At 31.3% G+C, this 21518-nt stretch overlaps 1 protein-coding gene across 1 annotated transcript in view; it reads left to right on the forward strand.

The window, feature by feature from the left end:
* The first annotated feature begins 245 nt into the window (after nucleotides 1-245).
* The window catches only part of LOC142317997 (vacuolar protein sorting-associated protein 11 homolog), a 49412-nt gene continuing 28139 nt past the window's right edge, over nucleotides 246-21518 (forward strand). The window contains exons 1-3 of the mRNA XM_075354530.1: nucleotides 246-251; nucleotides 1772-1861; nucleotides 10933-11081. Of these exons, the coding sequence (XP_075210645.1) occupies nucleotides 246-251; nucleotides 1772-1861; nucleotides 10933-11081 (245 nt within the window). The remainder of the gene's footprint in view (nucleotides 252-1771; nucleotides 1862-10932; nucleotides 11082-21518) is intronic.

Genomic DNA, 21518 nt, shown 5'->3' on the forward strand with positions numbered 1-21518 from the left:
TTATACATAAAAAAATAAATAAATAGACGAAAGAACAAGAAATAATAAAAAAATATTAAGTGATTAATAAACAGGGATTTCAAAACTGTGAGTAGTAGTCAAAAAAGAGATGAATTTATTACTAGCCAATTGTGTAAAATTTCAAATCTGCTTGCTTCTCATCATGAACTGACTCTAATCTATGTATGCAACTGTTGAACTCTTGTACATTGTCAGCACATTCCTCTTAGACATATGTATATCCCATGAGAGTCAGTCTTCTCACTACAGCGTGTTTCATAACTGTAACTGTTTGACAAAATAAATTCATTTTACTATTTCTGACTGTGATAAAATGAAAGCCCTCTAATGAAATGAAAATTTTAATAGTATTTTTAGAATAACAGTAAGAAATAAAAATAATTTTTATCATTTTACACAGTGTAATTAATATTTTTCATTATTAAGAGTGTGATTCAAAAATTAAAGACACAAGTAACTAAGGAGGCAAAACAGTTAATAAGAAGATTATGACACTTTCAGAACAATAAGCTGGTAACCCTGTGATGACGTTTGATAAGCTGATTGAGTAAAATTAGTTTATTTATAGCCTTAAAAAATATCATTTTACAATTGCAAGACCTGTTTGCAAATTATTTGAACAGCAAGCAATGATCCAGTTTTTGCTTTTGTTCTCCAGCTTTTGTTCAGTTAGCATTTGTTCTCTTATAACCAAATGTTATGGACAAAGTTGTATGAATCTCAGAAATGTTTATAGGTGAGAAGAAAAGTTTAAAGACAGTCTAACTTCAATGAATGACGACCACATACTGGACATTCAATTGAAGTTTCAATCCTGTGTTTGAAACTCACATGAACACTCATTGTAAACAATCTGTAGTCTCAATGTAATTGTAATCTGTTAGTCTTTTTGGATGAAAGTGTTCATGTAAGTTTCAAGCACTGGAATTGAAACTCCCTTGGATCTCGATGCAAAGGTATTATTTTGCTTCACAATAACCTCTGGCCTCAGTGGCTGAGTTACTTAAACAAATTGCATTGCGAAGTATTACCTCACTTTCCATACAGTTCTGACTCAGCTCCATCAGATTTCTATTTGTTTTGTCCACTCAAGGAGGCATTATATAGTAAGAAGTTTAATAACAATGATAACGTAAAGAAAATGTGCTGAATTGGTTCCAACATCAAAGCAAAGATTTCTTTGGAGTAGGCATAAGTAAGCTGATTCAGAGACAGGATAAATGTATCAATGTTGCTGAGATTATGAAGCTGAAAAAAAGTAACATTAATAGAATAAATCATTCTAGCTCCAAAACAAAATTTGTATCTTTAATTATTGATAGACCCTCATTATTATTATTATTATTTATTTTTTAATAAATATATATATATATATATATATATATATATATAAACACACACACGTGTAATATCTAACAGTCTTCTAATTATGATTGTTTATGTTTAACAATCAAAATAATAACAATCATCTAGTTTTAAATATTAAGTAAAATTTTTATAAATGATTTCAGAAATTGTTTGTTTCTAACTTAGCTTGCATAAACAAAATTAGTGTATTTAAATAAACAATGAAACTTTCTGTTAGATCTCCTTATAAAACTTTGTGTACTATAAGCTTAGTGTAAAAAATTGAATTGTATTTGTAACAGTGATGCCATTTTGTCAATTCTAAAATTGCAAATTTTTTAATTTTATTGATGTAATTACTATAAATGTAATGTGAATTTAATTTACTTTTTTTTTTTTGTAGACAATTCTTGATAGCGTTGGTTGTTCACCTCATTGTTCAGTTTTAATGGATTCTGTGAAAGATAGTCATTTCATGATATGTAGAAATGATGTAAGTCATATTAAATTGAATATTATTTGTACATTATATATGTAGATAAAAGTAAAGTTTTTCCATTCAGCATGCCAATGAAGGATAAGCAGATTTATATTTTTTTAATTAGACTTGTATGTTAGTAGTTATTGAAATATTTTTATTAAACTTATAACCACAATACCTTAATAAAACCCATAAATTATGTATGACATTGTAGGTATCTATCACAAAAATATAATGCTGGAGATTACATATTTTGCCTCTTGTTATTGCCTATATTTCTAAAATTAAGTTTTAATTTTAAGGTTTGATGTGATTGCTAGTTGCTTGTTGCTTGTTGATACAAAAGACATTATCTTTCCTGCCATGGGTAATAATGTATTTCATTTCTGTATCCTCATTTGAAAGAAACTGATTTTACTTCTGGACTTTTTCTTACATTTTGTTTGTCTGTTAATGAATCTGCAGAAATAATGTATTCCTTCATCAATATCTTACATGTACTTAAAATTTGGTTAGTCTTGTTTTGCCAGTTTAGATTAAAGTTTTAATGTTCAGTTATATTAGCTGTTAAGAATTAATAATTTACTTAGTTAAGATTCAGTTTCATTCACTAAGTGTACCATTGTGGTTCTTTTTTAAAAATGTGTTTTGTATGATACTCACTTCTTAAAATACTAAGTGTTTTTATAATTTAAGTATAATTTTTTTTTAAAATCATCTTAGTAAATCCTGGAAGAATTATAATACTGTTAAAATAATGTCCAGTACTATTTTTAATAAAAAATTTGAGAAAAAATGTAATGTACACACTTAATATTAAAAAAATTTACTAATTAAAAAAAATTGTAACCATTTATTAGATGAATGTTAATTTTCAAAACTGTCTAGTTCAGTGTTTCCTTGAAAGATCCAGATAGTTTTTATTTTTATGTACATTTTGAACTTCCACTAATTATTTTAAGTTAATTTGCAATACTTACAGGTATCAGATTATTTGAAAAAAGATTGCTACACTGAAATCTTTGTTACTTCTTATTAGATTTATTTTGAATGTATAGAAGGAGTTGACAGTTTGATAGTAATGAGAGACTGGAATGTGATAGTATGAAGACAACAAGAGGAAGTAGAACGCATGCATGTAAAAAAAAGTGAAAGTGCAACTAAAGTTTCAAAATCTTGCATAAATAATGAGAATAACAATGGAATATAACAGTTTTCAATGAACAGTGGAAGCCATCCCTAAAGAGTTATTTTGGAAATTTGTTGCTTGACTGAACTGTTCAGTTATGGTATATGGTAGGCATTAGCTTACAGCAGTTGTTCCTAAAGTGTGTGCCTTGACTCCCAGAAGCTGCAACTTCCTTACAGGAGCACCATGAAATATTATACAATTTTCCTTATTTTATTTCTATTTTCAATTGTACGCAACATCTAGCCAAGCTGACACAAACCACTTAGTTATTGTTTGCAAAAGCAAACTGTAAGTGATTACTAGATGATACGATAGTAGTCCCTTGATTGTTTTAGTAGGTTTCTTTAATTTTCAGGTGCTTTTTGTTCATATATAAATAAATGTTGGTTTGTTTTAATTTTAAATTAGTTTTTGGAGTTTGTATCAGTTGAATATTGTGGTAAAGTCAAGTGAAGTTTTTGAAATATTTTTTCTAATGCATTTTTAAAAATGAATTTGTTTTTATTAAACTGCAATAAGCAGTGTGAGAATGAAAATGAAGGGAGCAGATCATCAACCAGTGACAAGAGTGTGAAGCGTAAAATCAAAAATATGATGACAGCAATTTGGATTGTGGCTTTATTTCAAATGTAATCACTGGCAAAAAGAGGTCACTACATGTTTTGTGTATGAAAATTTTGGCATCTGAATGCAAGCATCAATTAAATTGAAACACCATTTAGAATCCATTCTTTCTTTTTTTTTGTCTTCAGTCATTTGACTGGTTTGATGCATCTCTCCAAGATTCCCTCTCTAGTGCTAGTTGTTTCATTTCAGTATACCCTCTACATCCTACATCCCTAACAATTTGTTTTACATATTCCAAACGTGGCCTGCCTACACAATTATTCCTTCTACCTGTCCTTCCAATATTAAAGCGACTATTCCAGGATGCCTTAGTATGTGGCCTATAAGTCTGTCTCTTCTTTTAACTATATTTTTCCAAATGCTTCTTTCTTCATCTATTTGCCGCACACCTCTTCATTTGTCACTTTATCCACCCATCTGATTTTTAACATTCTCCTATAGCATCACATTTCAAAAGCTTCTAATCTTTTATCCTCAGATAATCTGATCGTCTAAGTTATATAAGCGACACTCCAAACATATACTTTCAAAAATCTTTTCCTGACATTTAAATTAATTTTTGATGTAAACAAATTATATTTCTGACTGAAGGCTTGTTTTGGCTGTGCTATTTGGCTTTTTATATCGCTCCTACTTCGTCCATCTTTAGTAATTCTACTTCACAAATAACAAAATTCTTCTACCTCCATAATCTTTTCTCCTCCTATTTTCACATTCAGTGGTCCATCTTTGTTATTTCTACTAGATTTCATTACTTTTGTTTTGTTCTTGTTTATTTTCATGCGCTAGTTCTTGCGTAGGACTTCATCCATGCCATTCATTGTTTCTTCTAAATCCTTTTTACGCCCAGCTAGAATTACTGTATCATCAGCCAATCGTAGCATTTTTATCTTCTTACTTTGTAATGTTACTCCGAGTCTAAATTGTTCTTTAACATCATTAACTGCTAGTTCCATGTAAAGATTATAAAGTAACAGGGATAGGGAACATCCTTATCGAACTCCCTTTCTTATTATGGCTTCTTACTTATGTTCTTCAATTATTACTGATGCTGTTTGGTTCCTGTAAATGTTAGCAATTGTTCTTCTATCTCTGTATTGAACCCTAATTTTTTTAAAATGCTGAACATTTTATTCCAGTCTACGTTATCGAATGCCTTTTCTAGATCTATAAATGCCAAGTATGTTGGTTTGTTTTTCTTTAATCTTCCTTCTACTATTAATCTAAGGACTAAAATTGCTTCCCTTGTCCCTATACTTTTCCTGAAACCAAATTGGTCTTCTCCTAACACTTTTTCAACTTTCCTCTCAATTCTTCTGTATAGAATTCTAGTTAAGATTTTTGATGCATGACTAGTTAAACTAATTGTTCTGTATTCTTCACATTTATCTGCTCCTGCTTTCTTTGGAATCATGACTATAACACTTTTTTTGAAGTCTGACGGAACTTCCCCTTTTTCATAAATATTACACACCAGTTTGTATAATCTATCAATCGCTTCTTCACCTGCACTGCGCAGTAATTCTACAGGTATTCCGTCTATTCCAGGAACCTTTCTGCCATTCAAATCTTTTAATGCTCTCTTAAATTCAGATCTCAGTATTGTTTGTCCCATTTCATCCTCTTCAACATCCTCTTCTTCCTCTATAACACCATTTTCTAATTTATTTCCTCCGTATAACTCTGCAATATATTCCACCCACCTATCGACTTTACCTTTCATATTATAAATCGGTGTATCATCTTTATTTAATACATTATTGGATTTTAATTTATGTACCCCAAAATTTTCCCTAACTTTCCTGTATGTTCTGTCTATTTTACCAATGTTCATTTCTCTTTCCAGTTCCTGCTTTCTTTGGTATCATGATAATAACACTCTTTTTGAAGTATGACGGAACTTCTCCTTTTTTGTAAATTTTACACACCAGTTTGTATATCTATTGCTTCCTCACTTGCACTGCGTAGTAATTCTGCAGGTATCCTGTCTATCCCAGGACCTTTTCTGTCATTATACCTTGAAGTATCGCCTATTTTTTTCCAAGTGTATATTCTTCTATTATGATTTTTAAACTGGGTGTTGGCAATTACTAAATTATACTCCGTGCAAAACTCTATAAGTCGGTCCCCTATTTCATTCCTTTTGCCCAGTCCATATTCACCCACTATATTTCCTTTCTGACCTTTTCCAATGCTTGCATTCCAATCTCCAACTATTATTAAATTTTCATCTCCTTTTATGTGTTTAATTGCTTCATCAGTTACTTCGTATACACACCTACCTCATCATCATCATGGGTGCTTGAAGTCATATAGATGTTAACAATCGTTGTCGGTTTAGGTTTTGATTTTATCCTTATTTACAATGATTCTATCGCTATGCGTTTTGAAATACTCTACTCTCTTCCTTATCTTCTTGTTCATTATGAAACCTACTCCTGCCTGCCCATTATTTGAAGCTGAGTTAATTATTCTAAAATCACCTGACTAAAAGTCGCCTTCCTCTTCCCACCGAACCTCACTAATTCCTACTACATCCACATTTATCCTATCTATTTCCCTTTTTAAATTTTCTAGCCTACCAACCTTTTTTATACTTCTAACATTCCACGCTCTGACTCGTAGAATGTTATTTTTTAATTTTTTGGTGACCCTTAGGTAGTCCCCACTCGGAGATCCGAACGAGGGACTAGTTTACCTCCAGAATATTTTACCAAGGAAGGCACCTCCATCATTGCTATATGAAAATGCAGAGAGCCACATTTTCTTGGAAAAAAAGCAGCTCTAGTTTTCCATTGCTTTCAGCTACGCAGTACTCAGAGGACTGAGTGATGTTGATACGGCCGTTTAAGTCGTCCTGACTCATGCACCTAACAACTACTGAAAGAGCTGCTGCCCTCTTTCAGGAATCATTCCTTAGTCTGGCTCTCAAGAGATACCTCTCCGATATGGTTGCACCTTTGGTTCAGGTATTCTGTATCACTGAGCACTCAAGCCCCCTCACCAACAGCAAGGTCTCATGATTCATAGAGGAGAAGAATCCATTCATCCCAGCATAATTAGTAAATTAAAGTAAATTAAAGACTACCTTAGCAAGAAGCTAAATGAGTTAAATCAATAAAAGGGTAGTTTTTGTAAGCAAGTATCAACACTAACCAATGCTTTGCTAGCATCTTACAAGGTAGCAAGTAAAATCGCAGAATATTAGAAGCCACATATAATTTCATTCTACCAGCTGCTATAGATATGGTGAACATTATGATTGGTGAGTTTGCTAGGAAACTACTTTCAAAAATGCCTTTGTCTAATAACACCATCAGCTACAGAATACAACTCATGGTAGAAGACCTCAATGGGCAGTTAATTAAAAAATTAAAAGGGAAGGAATTTGGCTTGTAGCTGAATGAGGTCTCAGATGTTAATAATTATAGTCAGTTGATTCGCCATCTATTTGATGGCAGTAACATTGCAGAAAACTTCTACAATGCTTTTCTTCTGTAAAAGTAACATTGTTAGTTCGAAGGCTCAAGATGTGTTTGAGATTCTACAAGCTTTTATATCTGAAAACAGACTGGATGGACTAAGTCCTTTTGTTGTGTTATGTGTCTGAACTAATGGTGCTTGTTCTATGTCCAGCTATTACAGAGGATTGCAGGCTTTTATTCAAAGCAGAGCCCCTGAAGCATTGTGAATCTACTACATTATTCATAGGGCACTTACATCAAAATATCCGATCTAAGTGTATGTAGTGAATAGAAAAATTTATAAAAACCAGGGTACTATACTACACACTATGCTTATACTATACTGTACAACCATTCTTCAGGTTTGTTTAACAATTAGGTAATTTGTTATTGACTTTAAACCCTGCTTTCCTTATCTTATAAGGAATATAAATGAATTCATTTATGAATATAAATATTCATAAAATATTATTATAATATGAATGTTTGTTTGTTTGTCCTGTATGCTTTTCTATACCATTCATCCAATTATGATGAAACTTTGGTAAGTTGTGAGTTAGCTTGGACCCGCTAGGTGGCACTGGGGTTAAGATATTTTGAAATATTGTATTTATGGTCCTATTTGGCTCATATTCAGAGTATATATTAGTTACATGAAAAGAAATATTTTTGCAAAAAAGGGAAGGATAAATTTTGTGATGTTCCGTAATGTTCAGTTTTTTAATGTTTTATCAGACTTTCATTTGTGTTCATTTAATATATACGAGGTGCGACAATAAAGTAATGAGACTGATTTTTCTTTGCAAAATGTGGCAACCCTGCAGCTTGCGTAGGCACACCATCTTTGACCTTGGTCTATAAGCTACTTCTAGTCCAAGCGGCACATTGATGCGACTGATCAGTCGTGAGTTGTGCTGTAATAAGTGAACACATGTTTGTGTCTCTCGTCACAGAAATGAAACCGCAAAATATTGCGCAACGGTATGCCATTTCTTTTTGTGTTAAATTAGGTGAAAACGTGACGACAACTCACGGTAAGCTTCAGAAGGCTTTTGGAGAGGAGGTTATGTCAAGAGCTCAAGTTTTTTGGTGGCATAAAATTTTTAGTGAAGGCAGAACGAATGTTGAAGATGAAGACCGCAGTGGACGACCATCAACCTCACGGACAGATGTCAACTTGACCAGGGTTTGTGAAACCGTACGATCTGATCGAAGATTATCTGTGAAAATGATTACAGAAGAACTCAACATCAATCGAGAAACGGCTCGTCTAATATTAACTGAAGATCTTGGTATGAGAAAGATTTGTGCAAAAATGGTCCCCAAAAATCTCACACAACAACAGCGAGAAACACGGAAAAATGTGGCAGCCGGTCTGTTAGAGCAAACGGAAATCAATCCAGATTTGTTGAGCCGTGTTATCACTTTTGATGAAGGTTGGTTTTTTCAATACGATCCAGAGACAAAACGCCAAAGTTCGCGATGGTGCTCAAAGGGATCACCCAGACCAAAAAAAGCTCGCATGTCAAAATCAAAAGTGAAATGCATGCTTGTGTGCTTCTTCGATTCCAAGGGAATTGTTCATAAAGAGTGGGTGCCTCCTGGACAAACAGTTAACCAATATTTCTACAAAGAAATTTGACTTCGTAAACGAGTTGTTCATGTCCGTGCCAACATTGCTTTTAATTGGATTCTGCATCACAATAATGCGCCATCCCATACTGCTCTGTCAGTACAGCAATTTTAACCTCAAAACAAATTTGAGTACTACCCCAGCCACCTTATTCACCAGATATCGCTCCGTGCGACTTTTTTCTATTTCCAAGAGTCAAAATGGCGGTCAAGGGACACCATTTTCAAACAACACAAGATGTCCAAAAAGCTGTGGCGAGGGTCTTGGAGGATATTACAGAAGATGAGTTCCAGAAATGTTACCATCAATGGCAGAAGCGCTGGAATAAGTGTGTGCAATCAGAGGGGAACTACTTTGAAGGAGACAACACTAAACATGACTAAAATGGTAAGCAACATTTTTTTCACATCAGTCTCATTACTTTATTGTCGCATCTCATATATATATACATACTCAAATCTACCAATGGTGAAGCACTGTAGGGTCAGCTAGTGCCATATAAATTTAATGACTATCCTTATGGACAAAGAACGAGTTTATTTTCAAAATATTAATTTTCTGAAACAACAATTAATCATTCTCCATTATCATTCCTTATAGCTTCTTCATACCTATCCATTCATTTTCCATCCCTACTCCAACGTTAAAATCTCCCACTAATATCATCTCCTGCTTGCTAGGGACTTAATTGAAAATATTACACAATGCCACTTCAGAATCCTCTTTCACTTTTTTATTTCACATTATTTCAAGCATATAAACCAATTATTACCATAAAGTATCCTGTGACTTTGATAGATACCCTTAAGATGTTCATTAACAGTTTCCTTCATTAACATGTATTTATACCTTACAAAGCCCTTTCACTTTTGTCCAACCATTATAGAAGTGTGTAAACAATATCCACATTTAACAGCTACAAATTTTCTTTTTAGCCTCAGTTAAAACATCCACAACAAACTTTGTTATTTCATTTAAAACTTGTAGTTTATTCCATAGCCTTGTTAGCCAAAATTCATAGTCCATTTTCATTTCCATTGCCTTATACTGTTAAAACCATTTGTATTCTCAGGCTTATTACTGGGTAATTTAACAATTGTGATTTTTCTGCAAGCAGGGGACTGCTGCACAAGAGAGTGCTGCAATCACAAGAGAGTGAAATTTTAATTCTTATCTGCTCCTTCATTGAAACTGCAATAACACAGATTGTGGCTTTAGGGCCTTTGTTAAAGTGGTGACGTAGACTTGCCACTGTCACAGTTTCTTTTCAACCTTACAGCATTTTGTAGATGTACAGTGTGAAAAAAATTAGACTTATTTAATTTAGATCAAAGAATTAAATTAATTGTCTTAAAAGTATTTTTTATGAAGAATAGTACTTGATGATAGTGAAACGTGGAAAGTAAGGAAATCGGAAAGGAATAGAGCAGAGGTTTTTGAAGTGTTATGTAAGAGGACATAAAATATTAGATGAGTTAATGAAGTATGTAACGAAGAGGTCTTAAGATGAATAGAAGAAGAAAAAAGGTTTTTGCATAATTCTGTGAAGAGTTGGACTCTTATAAAAGGTTAAATGTGTCAGAGATAAAGATTAGATTTTATAAAAGATAGTGATGACAAAGGATATAATAATTATGTTGAGGTTAAAAGATTAGCACACTGACAGAAGGAAATTGAAAACAGCATCAGTCTAATATGAATTTTAGCACAAAATAAATACAAGTTTCAAAACTGGGTTAATTTTCAAATTGGTATAATACCATATTCAGTTGCTATAATGTTTTTGTTTTACTAACATTACACTTATTTCAATCAAATCCTTTTTGTAGGTTATGTTTTTATAGTTTTTCATTGAGTACTGCTAAAGAAAGATCTACTTCCAAGATTATATCGAAGTTAATGGTAAAAAATAAAAAAAATAGTGAACAATAAAGGGAACCACTATCTTGAAAGTAATTCTATTTTCTGTTCATATTTTCTTCACTTCAGATAAATACAATTGTGTAATGTAAAATTAGAATAATTATTCCAATTTTACAAGTATAATTTTGTTATTGTTACAATTACAGTTCACCTTTTATAGTCTGATCCAGAAGGTTTTAGTATTATGTGAAATAACTTATAATACTTATATTTTATAAGATTGTAATGATTTTTTTTTATTCAGGCAATTTACTGTTATACAACTGATGGTCTTGGACCATGTTATGCTATTGATGGTGAAAAAATTATGCTTCAGTGGTTCAGAAGTTACCTCGTGATTGTTGCTAAAGAATCTAAACAGAAATCTCAGAATTCAACTACACCTCCCATTGGGTAAGGTTTAAATACTATGCTTCAGAAAATGTTATTTTTATGCCACCTTACTCTAATTATAATATGTTTGTGAGGTGTGTGAGAAAAGTAATGAGACTGACTTTTTACTTACCGTAGTTTTTATTTTTTTTCAAACAACATATTATCCCCTTCAAAGTAGTTCCCTTGGGCTGCTATACATCAGCGGAGTCGTTGTTCCCACTCCTGGTAGCAGCACTGGAAGGCTTCAACTGGTAGGGCTTTTAACTTGTCCGTCACAGTATTTTGAATGTTCTCCAGAGTTCCAAAATGACGTCCTTTTAAGACATGTTTAAATTTTGGGAAAAGGAAAAAGTCACAAGGACTCAAATCAGGTGAATAGGGGGGGGGGGGGGTTGAAGAACCGTAGGAATGTGTTTTGAGGTCAAAAATTCCCTGATGGAAATGGCCGTGTGACACGGGACATTTTCATGATGAAGCATCCACATGTCTGCAATGTCTGGTCTCACGCGAATCACTATTTTCCTTAGCCTTTCAAGGACACCTTTGTCCTGGAGGAACAAATTCTTTATGCACAGTACCATGTATAAAGAATTAAAGAATTCTTGGTCATTGTCAATCCTCTCAAGAAGATCAATGCACATGTTTCTTCGATTGCCCTTCTGTTCCGTTGTGAGGTTTTTCGGCACCAATTTTGCACAAACCCTCCACATGTCCAAATCGTCTCTCAAAATTTGATGTATGGTGAAAGTGTTTAAATTTAACTGTTCACTCATCATCCTTATTGTTAAACGATGGTCTGATCTCACAAGACCCTCACACGCTCAACGTTTTCGTCAGATTTTGAAAGTTGAAGATCTCCCTGAGTGAGGTTGATCTTCAACATGTTCTAGGCCTTCCAGAAATGATTTGTGCCAGCGGAAAACTTGTGCTCTTGATAAGCAATGTTCCCCATTGGCCTGTTTCAACTTTTCAAAGATCACACTTGCGGATTCCCCAAGTTTAACACAAAACTTGATTGCACAACATTGCTCTAAATTCCGATGCTCCATTTTCATAACACAACAAAAACACAACTTCAGTGATGATGCTGTCAAAAATAATGTGTTGGCTGAACGGAGTTGAAACTCGTACTGAGCATGTGGGAAGGATGAACAAACCGGTCTAGCACAGACCGGTAGACACAGCGTTGCCAGTTCGCACACAGTGTTACCAATATCATTACTTTTCTCACACACCTCGTAAATTTTTATTAATAAATATAACCAGTTGTTTACAATAAAATATTATAATTTTTTTTTTAATTGCAACTGATAATCATGCTTGCGTTGAAATCTATTTTTGTAACAATAAAAACATCATTTTGAAAAATGTTTAAAAACTGAAGATCCTACCATAAAATATACATACATAAAATACAGCTAATTTAATACAAAAAAAATGTGTATATGTATGTATTTAAATCTGTGTGAGCTTATATGTTAAAATGTTTTTCAAATTAATTTTATTTACTTCCAATCTACTGACAGTTCTGAGATATAATTTTGGCTTTAGAGTTAGTACTCAATTGTTTTGAGAAAAGTATTAGAATTAATTTTTTATGTACTCAGCTTAGATCATGAATTACACAAATTGCATATATTTATACAGTAACAAAATAAACTTACTGTGTTGATGCAAAGAAATTTTTGTTATTCATTTTGTTAATTATTTGTATTAACAAATAACTGAATGATAGATTCTAATTGAGAATGTTTTGTTCACTGTAGTAAATATACTTTTTGTTACTAATGTATATTTAATTTCATATTCATGTGAAATAAAAATATTTTATGGCCTACATGTTTTGTTTAATTTGTTAATTTACCATTGTATGTTCATAATTTTTTTTTCAGAATTTTGTGAAATTATCTTTTTAGTATGTAGGCAGTATCTATAAAATTGTAGATTTTGAGTTGTGTGTATTCCCATGTTTTTGACCGTAAGGAATCCATTTGTGTAACTAAAATGATTGCACACAACCATTAATGAAAAACAAAGGAGAAATGTCTATCCAGAATAAGTTCTAATGTTACAAGAAAGCAGTATCTACATGTTTGAAGGAAGAGAGATAGAGCAGAATTTGCTTAGTAGATACTACTTTCTTGCCTAGCACACATTTCTTTCTTGCTTAATATTGTTTAAAATGTCAATCCAGATACTGCTTTCTCATTATGAGTTGATCAGGTAGTCTAGTTCTTTACACATGTATGGTATTAGCATCATAATTTGATTACTCATTTCTCTTGAGTAAATTTATTGCGGTTTAGAATAGAAAATTAGAAGTTTTGTAAGTTGAATATTATCATGGAGAATATAATATACCTGATAACTGATACTTGACCATCTGAACCTGATGCTTGCCTTCTTGACTAGCATCAGCAACTGGATTTGGTAGAAACAAACTGGATAGATTATTTCAGTGCTAAAGGATGTTCTCCCTGAAAATCAAAGCTACTTCTAGGAAAGTTTGCCTGTCAAACAATTTTGTATATAGTATAAAAATAAGTTAGTGTAAAAATTTAGTTAAATTGCTACACCACCTCACACTGAGACCAAATCCAAAAAACTGGTCAAAAGTTGAAAAATGAAGTAGCATGTCAAAGATTCAGATAATTGGGTTAGGTAGAAGAATAGTTGAATTGCTGTAAACTGGGATCGGAAGAAGAACCCATTGGGTTGGTCTAGTGGTGAAACTCGTCATTCCAAATCAGCTGATTTCAAAGTTAAGAGTGCTAAGGTTCAAATCCTAGTAAAGGCAGTTACTTTTATACGGATTTAAATACTATTTTATGGATACCGGTGTTCTTTGGTGGTTGGGTTTCAATTAACCACACATCTCAGGAATTGTCGACCTGAGACTGTACAAGACTACACTTCATTTACATTCATACATATAATCCTCACTCATCCTTTGAAGTAATACTGGTGGTTCTGGAGGCTAAACAGAAAAAGAAAGGGATCAGAAGAGGGGAATCTTGTATACCTGCTTCAGAGTTCATAAAGGAAATCTTCTGTAATTTATAGTTTTCATTTTTATTTGATTAAGAAAAAAAATCAGCTGCTTAAAGCTGCTTTAAAGTTTTTTAAAGTGTTTTTTGTTTCAAGTGTGTATGATAAAAAATATGAATATTTCAGTTTAATACATTTAAAAATGTTTGACTTAATTTTCTTTTATATGGTAATTACAATAAAAATACACAAAAGTAACATTATTATGAAAAATGTTTGTATTTTACATGGTTTTATTTAACTTCACTCATTTGTTTGTTTGTTTATAAGCATGTATGTTTGTATGTTAGTGTACATGAAATCTTGCAATTGATTTTCCACCCAATTTGAAATCAAAAGTAACCACAAGATGGGATTTAACGTTCTCCAATTTGGATGAAAACTGCTACTTGAGGGTTTTCGAGGTTGCTGCTTATAAATTTGATATTGGAGTGGTGAAAAACAAAATGGCAGAACCAATATGGCAGATCAGTATTTCTGAAAATCATCCGATTTACTTAAAATTCACTATTTAGGGGTTACTGAATAGTATTCAGGGGGACACTGATTTTCAATGAAATTCATATAATTTTCTGCCAGTCATTTTGAATTTCATTTTTTTGACTTCAGATTTGCAATCAGCAACTCCAAAAACTCTGATATCAAGTTTCCAGTAAACAAACTAACTTTTAATTTTAACCAACCTTTTACACTTTGACCCCACTGTACATTTGGAAAAAAATAGAAATCATTCTTCAAAAATATGGGAAAACTAAATTTTAGTTTTGTTCTAGATGAGCATTTTCACAGTCACATTTACATTTTACTTATATAATACTTTCAGTATAATTATAAAATTTGATGAAATAATACAATTTTATGATTTACATTTTTATTTTTAAACATCTTTCAAATAGAAACAATCTTTGCAATCAATTAAATAGTGAACACAATTGGATAGTTAATGTCAAATTTTCCACCAGTCCATCAGTGTCATTTTTCTCATTTAAAATTATGTCGGTATCACTTGTATCAAAAAATTGTTGTATCAGTAACATTGGTTTTTCACTAACTTATGTTAGGTTTGCTATTTTCTCTAACAAACTAATTAATTTTTCTGCTCCTCCTCCTATCTACTCATTTCTGTACCATTATTTCAACTCTTGTTAACCTCGTAAAGGAAAATCAAATCTTCCATTGACTTTGATTCAATCATTGTTCGGTGACATTCCATATGTCTTGTTTGATAATTCAACAGGTACTGTTCTCTTTCAACACAGGTAGAGTACAAATAGATTGTCTGTTCTCCAGAGTATATAGGTAAATGAACAGCATTAAAATCAGTATCCTTATCAATAGTCTTATATGGTCTCTATTTGACCATTGAGTATTTAGCTGTGTTCTTCAACTCTCCATTCTCATTCTTCCAAGCTTTGCCTCTTTTTTCAGCACTAGATTCTTGTTCCTCTTCTGCCTTAGGCAGGATTGTAAGACATATTCTTCTGCCTTACAAGTTCATAATTTTAATGATTTTTTTTTTACCAACAGTACTAAAGATTTTTAACCTTTTTACTGACCCTTAAAGTTGATTATTTTGTTGTAAAAATTTAGCAGATGTTCATAACTTTTTTCATACTTTATAATACAATATTTACAATACTTTATAAGAGTAAGCTTCATTAAGCAACATTTTTTCTTATAATTTCACAACCTTATGTGTACACATTTGTACATCAGTCTTTTGAAATCCAATTTTGTCACTAAAGCGGTTAGTACATTCCATAAAATTGTAAAAAAAAAAATTTGTTATAAGAGTATACCAAGTATTTTTCTATGAAATATCCCAATCAATTTAGTAATTCCTCCACCTTTTTATTTTATTGTATATTCAAAAAAATTATTTCTTATAATTACAGTTCTGATAAACTGGTAGAGCATGGCATAACTTTGGCATTGCAAACTGTTACATATGTATGTTATAATATTTTAGCACCCTCCTCTGAAAATATACTGTTTAGAGTCTATTTCTTTATATATATTTAAAATGATATGCAATTTATTTTAATTTCTAATGATTTGTACGATTTTGTTTAAAAAAATTTCTAAATAATAAATATGTTCATGAAAGTAAATATTCATAAATCTCATTGGTCATTTTTTTTTATTATCCTATCTTGTATTTTAAATAATAAATATATTTTTAAGACAAGAAATTATTTTTTTTCATGTATTTGTTGCTGTATAAGATCATAATTTTTAAATAATAATGCTTAGCAAAACACATTTATAATACTGGGTTTTCAAACAAACTATTTTTGGGACTATATACGTTATATAATATGGTTTATCCTTTGTTAGGATGATGCTAAGCAGTATTTCATCCTGCTTTTTTATTTTAGTTTATGACCAATATAGAACTAAGCAAAAAGGCAGTATCTGCTTTTTTAATTTAAGAATTTTACACAAAAAAGTATAAAATGTGGACCAAGCATTAAAGTAAATTCATATATTAGGTAAATTTATGTATTAAAACTAGGATTTCTAAGATTGTTTCTTGTAGATTCACCTTTTCTCTTAGCAATATAATGTAGATTATATTGTACATATAGATGGTCTGCTATGATTTTGGTATTTCTCTACATTTTGAACTACTTTGACTCAAAAAATATTAAATTATCATAATTATGGTACACACATTTGTATGTTATTGGTTTCTGCTAGGCTTTATGTGTCAAGAATTGTTTAATGAGAAATTATGAAATTGTGTGTAGTTTGTATCTCAATGATTGAAATTAATGACTTTTTTGTGCTTGTTTTTCAACTTTTCAAAAAAGAATACCTTTGGAAATAATACTAAAAAAGAATTTTTTTAACTTTAAAAAACACTTTCACCCCAAAAATCTGCTTTATAAGTTTTTACTTTTTCAGCCCATTGAAATTAAATTTTTAAAATTAGTTATAATACGGTTTAAAAGTTTTTAAACATTTCATTGGCGGTAGAAGTTCCTCCCTAAAAATAAGTGCTCTATAAATTTTGTTTTTAGTTTTTCAGTTTGAATTTTTTTATTTATATTTTTCAGTGTTCTAAATAAATAGAAATTACCTTTCATATGTATGATTAAAACTTTCATTATAATTTGCTACACTTTAAGCTAATCTGGATTTGCTAAGGAAACATAACAGGTAGTTTTACATGTAGCTTGAAAAAATTTTAATTTTTGGTATTGTACATTGATAAAGTAAAATGTAATTGATAATGTCAAATGTAATTTATTAATTAGAATGAGAATTTTTTTTCAATAAACTAGCAGAACTTTTCTGTGAACTTAGGAAGGGAATAAGTTTACAGGAAAAAATATCAATTAGAAAATTCAGCTCCATATTAGAAATTTGGGTAGTATTTCTCTCACGTTCATTAGTTTATTGATTATCACACTTATTTTATTTATCTTACAATCAGAATTATTTGATTTCCAAAATATAAGTAGTATGATTGAAGAGATTATCTAAGTGGTATAAACGCTAGCTTCTGAACACTGCTTTTTTTAACTGAATATTGAGAAGTTCGGTACTCAAAAATTAAAAAAATGTTTTTTATCATCAATTATTTGACTGGTTATTCCTCTATTCCTTTGAGTTTCAAGCATTTTCTATAGCCTACAACATCAGTTACTTTGTTTATATATTTTTTCCTCTTATGGTTTGTACATTTAACAATTCTAACTAAATAGAACTAGATAAAACTTAAAATTGTAGGACTATTATGGATTTAGATGCATTTTATTTCTTATAATCAATGCAAGAATTTCCATTGTTTTACAACACATTTACTTTATGTTTCAGGTGAAACTTGCTTTGTTACCACCAATTTACTTTCCTTACAGTTAGTCTGGAGTAAAGGTATCCAAACCAAAAGTAATGGCCTATTGAAAACCAGTCATCGTAATCTCTTAAATGTAGGCTCAGTCGACAGGAAATATCTCCAAGATTTGTTCTGTATACTCTTAAGGTCAGTAGAATTCACAAGTGCAGGCAAGCTGACTCACAATGCAATTGTAGTCAGTCGAGATGTGGACCTCACAGCTTTAGTTCAATGCATGCTTTGGTTAACAAAGTTTCAATCAGTTATGCGTGTTCAATGGCGTATAGAACTGAATGGAATATTGGTCATCCTACACCCAAATTTATTTGCATTGATTGAAACTTCACTAACTAAAGTATGCACTGAACCTTCTGTTGTGAGGTCCACATCTTGTCTGACTACAGTTGCATTGCGAGTCGACTTGCTTGCACATGCTTATTCTACTGACCTCAAGAGTATGCAGAACAAATTTTGGAGATATTTCCTGTTGATTGAGCCTACATTTAAGAGATTAGAACAACTGATTTTCTAAATATAGACCATTACCTTTGGATACCTTTACCCTAGACACCCTTTATGAAAGAGTGGAAAAAGTACAGTAAAACAGTGAAAAAATTACTTTTCTTGTTGGAAGCAACTTGTATTCCTTAACATTTTGAGAATTCTTAAGTTTAAAGCTACTAAATGCTTGGTTACAATATTCTGTATGTATATTTGTTGGTGTATGTCCATTAACATTATCATAAAAATAAAAGAGCACACTGAAAAGGTGATTTTGGATTACAGATAACAACTGGTTAAATTTGGAGTTAAAATTATTTTTCACTATAAAATTTGTAATTTATTTGTTTATTATTATAATTTTCATTCATTTATTTTAATTTTTTAATTGTTCATTCCTCAATATTTCTTGATGATTGCTTGAAAATCAAAATAGTTATCTAATTTTAAACTTTTAGTGATTTTTTATAAGTGTTTTTTTTTAATTGGTTTCATGTTTTCTATATCATTTTTTTAGCTTAATAAAAAATAAAAAGTATATGTATGATTAAAATATTATTATGAAAGGCTTTAAAAAAACACCTCATTCGTATTTTTATAACTCTTTGTAACTTTTGAATGCTCCAACCTTTGGAGCAATCAAAGTTGCTCCATTTGAATCGTCAAAATTGGAGCAATTTTCAATGATTATCGTAATAAATAAGGATATGGAGGGGATTTGTTACGGGATTACCCTTCTTCAACAAATTAGGTGAAGTTTAACTTTATGTTTCAAAGTATAACTAGTAAGTTATTTGTATTTTCTTTTAGATAAGACTCTTTTATGTGGTAACAATGTTCAACATTGATTGATCAATAGATCAATGGCTTATAAGTCTGTCTCTTCTTTTAACTATATTTTTCCAAACGCTTCTTTCTTCATCTATTTGCCCCAATACCTCTTCATTTGTCACTTTATCCACCCGTCTTATTTTTAACATTCTCCTATAGCACTGCATTTCAAAAGCTTCTAATCTTTTCTTCTGAGATACTCCAATCGTCCAAGTTTCACTTCCATCTAAAGCGACGCTCCAAACATACACTTTCAAAAATCTTTTCCTGTAACAATGTTCAACATTGATTGATCAATAGATCAATGGCTTATAAGTCTGTCTCTTCTTTTAACTATATTTTTCCAAACGCTTCTTTCTTCATCTATTTGCCCCAATACCTCTTCATTTGTCACTTTATCCACCCGTCTTATTTTTAACATTCTCCTATAGCACTGCATTTCAAAAGCTTCTAACCTTTTCTTCTGAGATACTCCAATCGTCCAAGTTTCACTTCCATCTAAAGCGACGCTCCAAACATACACTTTCAAAAATCTTTTCCTGACATTTAAATTAATTTTTGATGTAAACAAATTATATTTCTTACTGAAGGCTCGTTTCGCTTGTGCTATTCGGCATTTTATATCGCTCCTGCTTCGTCCATCTTTAGTAATTCTACTTCCCAAATAACAAAATTCTTCTACCTCCGTAATCTTTTCTCCTCCTATTTTCACATTCAGTGGTCCATCTTTGTTATTTCTACTACATTTCATTACTTTTGTTTTCTTCTTGTTTATTTTCATGCGATAGTTCTTGCGTAGGACTTCATCTATGCCTTTCGTTGTTTCTTCTAAATCCTTTTTACTCTCGGCTAGAATTACTATATCATCGGCAAATCGTAGCATCTTTATCTTTTCACCTTGTACTGTTACTCCGAATCTAAATGGTTCTTTAACATCATTAACTGCTAGTTCCATGTAAAGATTAAAAAGTAACGGAGATAGGGAATATCCTTGTCGGGTTCCCTTTCTTATTAAGGCTTCTTTCTTATGTTCTTCGATTATTACTGTTGCTGTTTGGTTCCTGTACATGTTAGCAAATGTTCTTCTATCTCTGTATTGAACCCTAATTTTTTTAAAATGCTGAACATTTTATTCCAGTCTACGTTATCGAATGCCATGAGGCACTAGTTCCTTCGCAAAATAGCATAGCTTTTTCCAGAGTTTACTAGGGATAGTGAGGAGTGAAGCGGTTTCCCGTGGTATTTTTCAATGAGATAAATATACTGCTGTGTACCCATCATAATTTTCAGTTTGCCCATCGAAATGTAGATTTTATCTACTGCAACGCTTTCTATTTGTTTACCGTAGAGACTAGCTGTAAAATGAACATTAATATTCTCTAAAACATTTTTAATTAGCTCTCCTGTTTGTACCTCAGATATAAACCGTTTGTACAAATTTAAATCTTTACATTTGAAATAATGCATTAAATGCTTTTGTTTCATTCAGTAAAGCTGAATATTATCAGTTAATAGATATGAAATTTAGATTAAAATAGTGAGGGAAAGTAATGAAATGTTTATTTCGTAAAATTAAATTAAAACAGATGAAATATGCAGATTTTTTGATGGTTTTTTGTGCGTGCGTATTTCAAATAAGGAATCAGTTTTTTTCAGTAAGAGATTCAGGTCATAATAGAAAACAGCTTGTTCCAATTTCCCGTCTTATTACATCCTTCAAACATGCATGTCGATCCACTGTGCGTAGCATGTTTGTTAAATGAATTTCTTACAGAATTTTAGTTCATTAACTTTGATGAGAAAAAGTGAAAGTATCATGGAGATAGAATTATATCTTGCATCCGTTTTGTGTATGAATGACAATAATATTACTGCGCATTTCTAAATGTTTTATCCATTTGATTTTGGTTCGTTTTGAAATATTAGTATTATTTATTAAATAAAGCTATAAATAAGCTATTGTCCTTAAACCCTTCCCTTTTTATGATTTGCAATTGACGCCATTTTTTTGTGTTGTAGAGCTTATTGGGGAGCATGACAGCAACACGACCAAAGTTAGTGATAAAGAGAAGCGCCAGTAGATGTTGAATTTCATATAATTTTATATATACGAGGTCTGTAAATAAAGTAATGAGACTAGATTTTTTTGGCAGCCAAAGTGGCAAACTGTAAAATTACTAGTAAACTTATGGTTATATGAACACCTGCTTTATATTAGGTATTATATTTTTAAT

Source organism: Lycorma delicatula, chromosome 1 (genome assembly GCF_047948215.1).
Source record: "Lycorma delicatula isolate Av1 chromosome 1, ASM4794821v1, whole genome shotgun sequence".
Classification (NCBI taxonomy): Eukaryota; Metazoa; Arthropoda; class Insecta; order Hemiptera; family Fulgoridae; genus Lycorma; species Lycorma delicatula.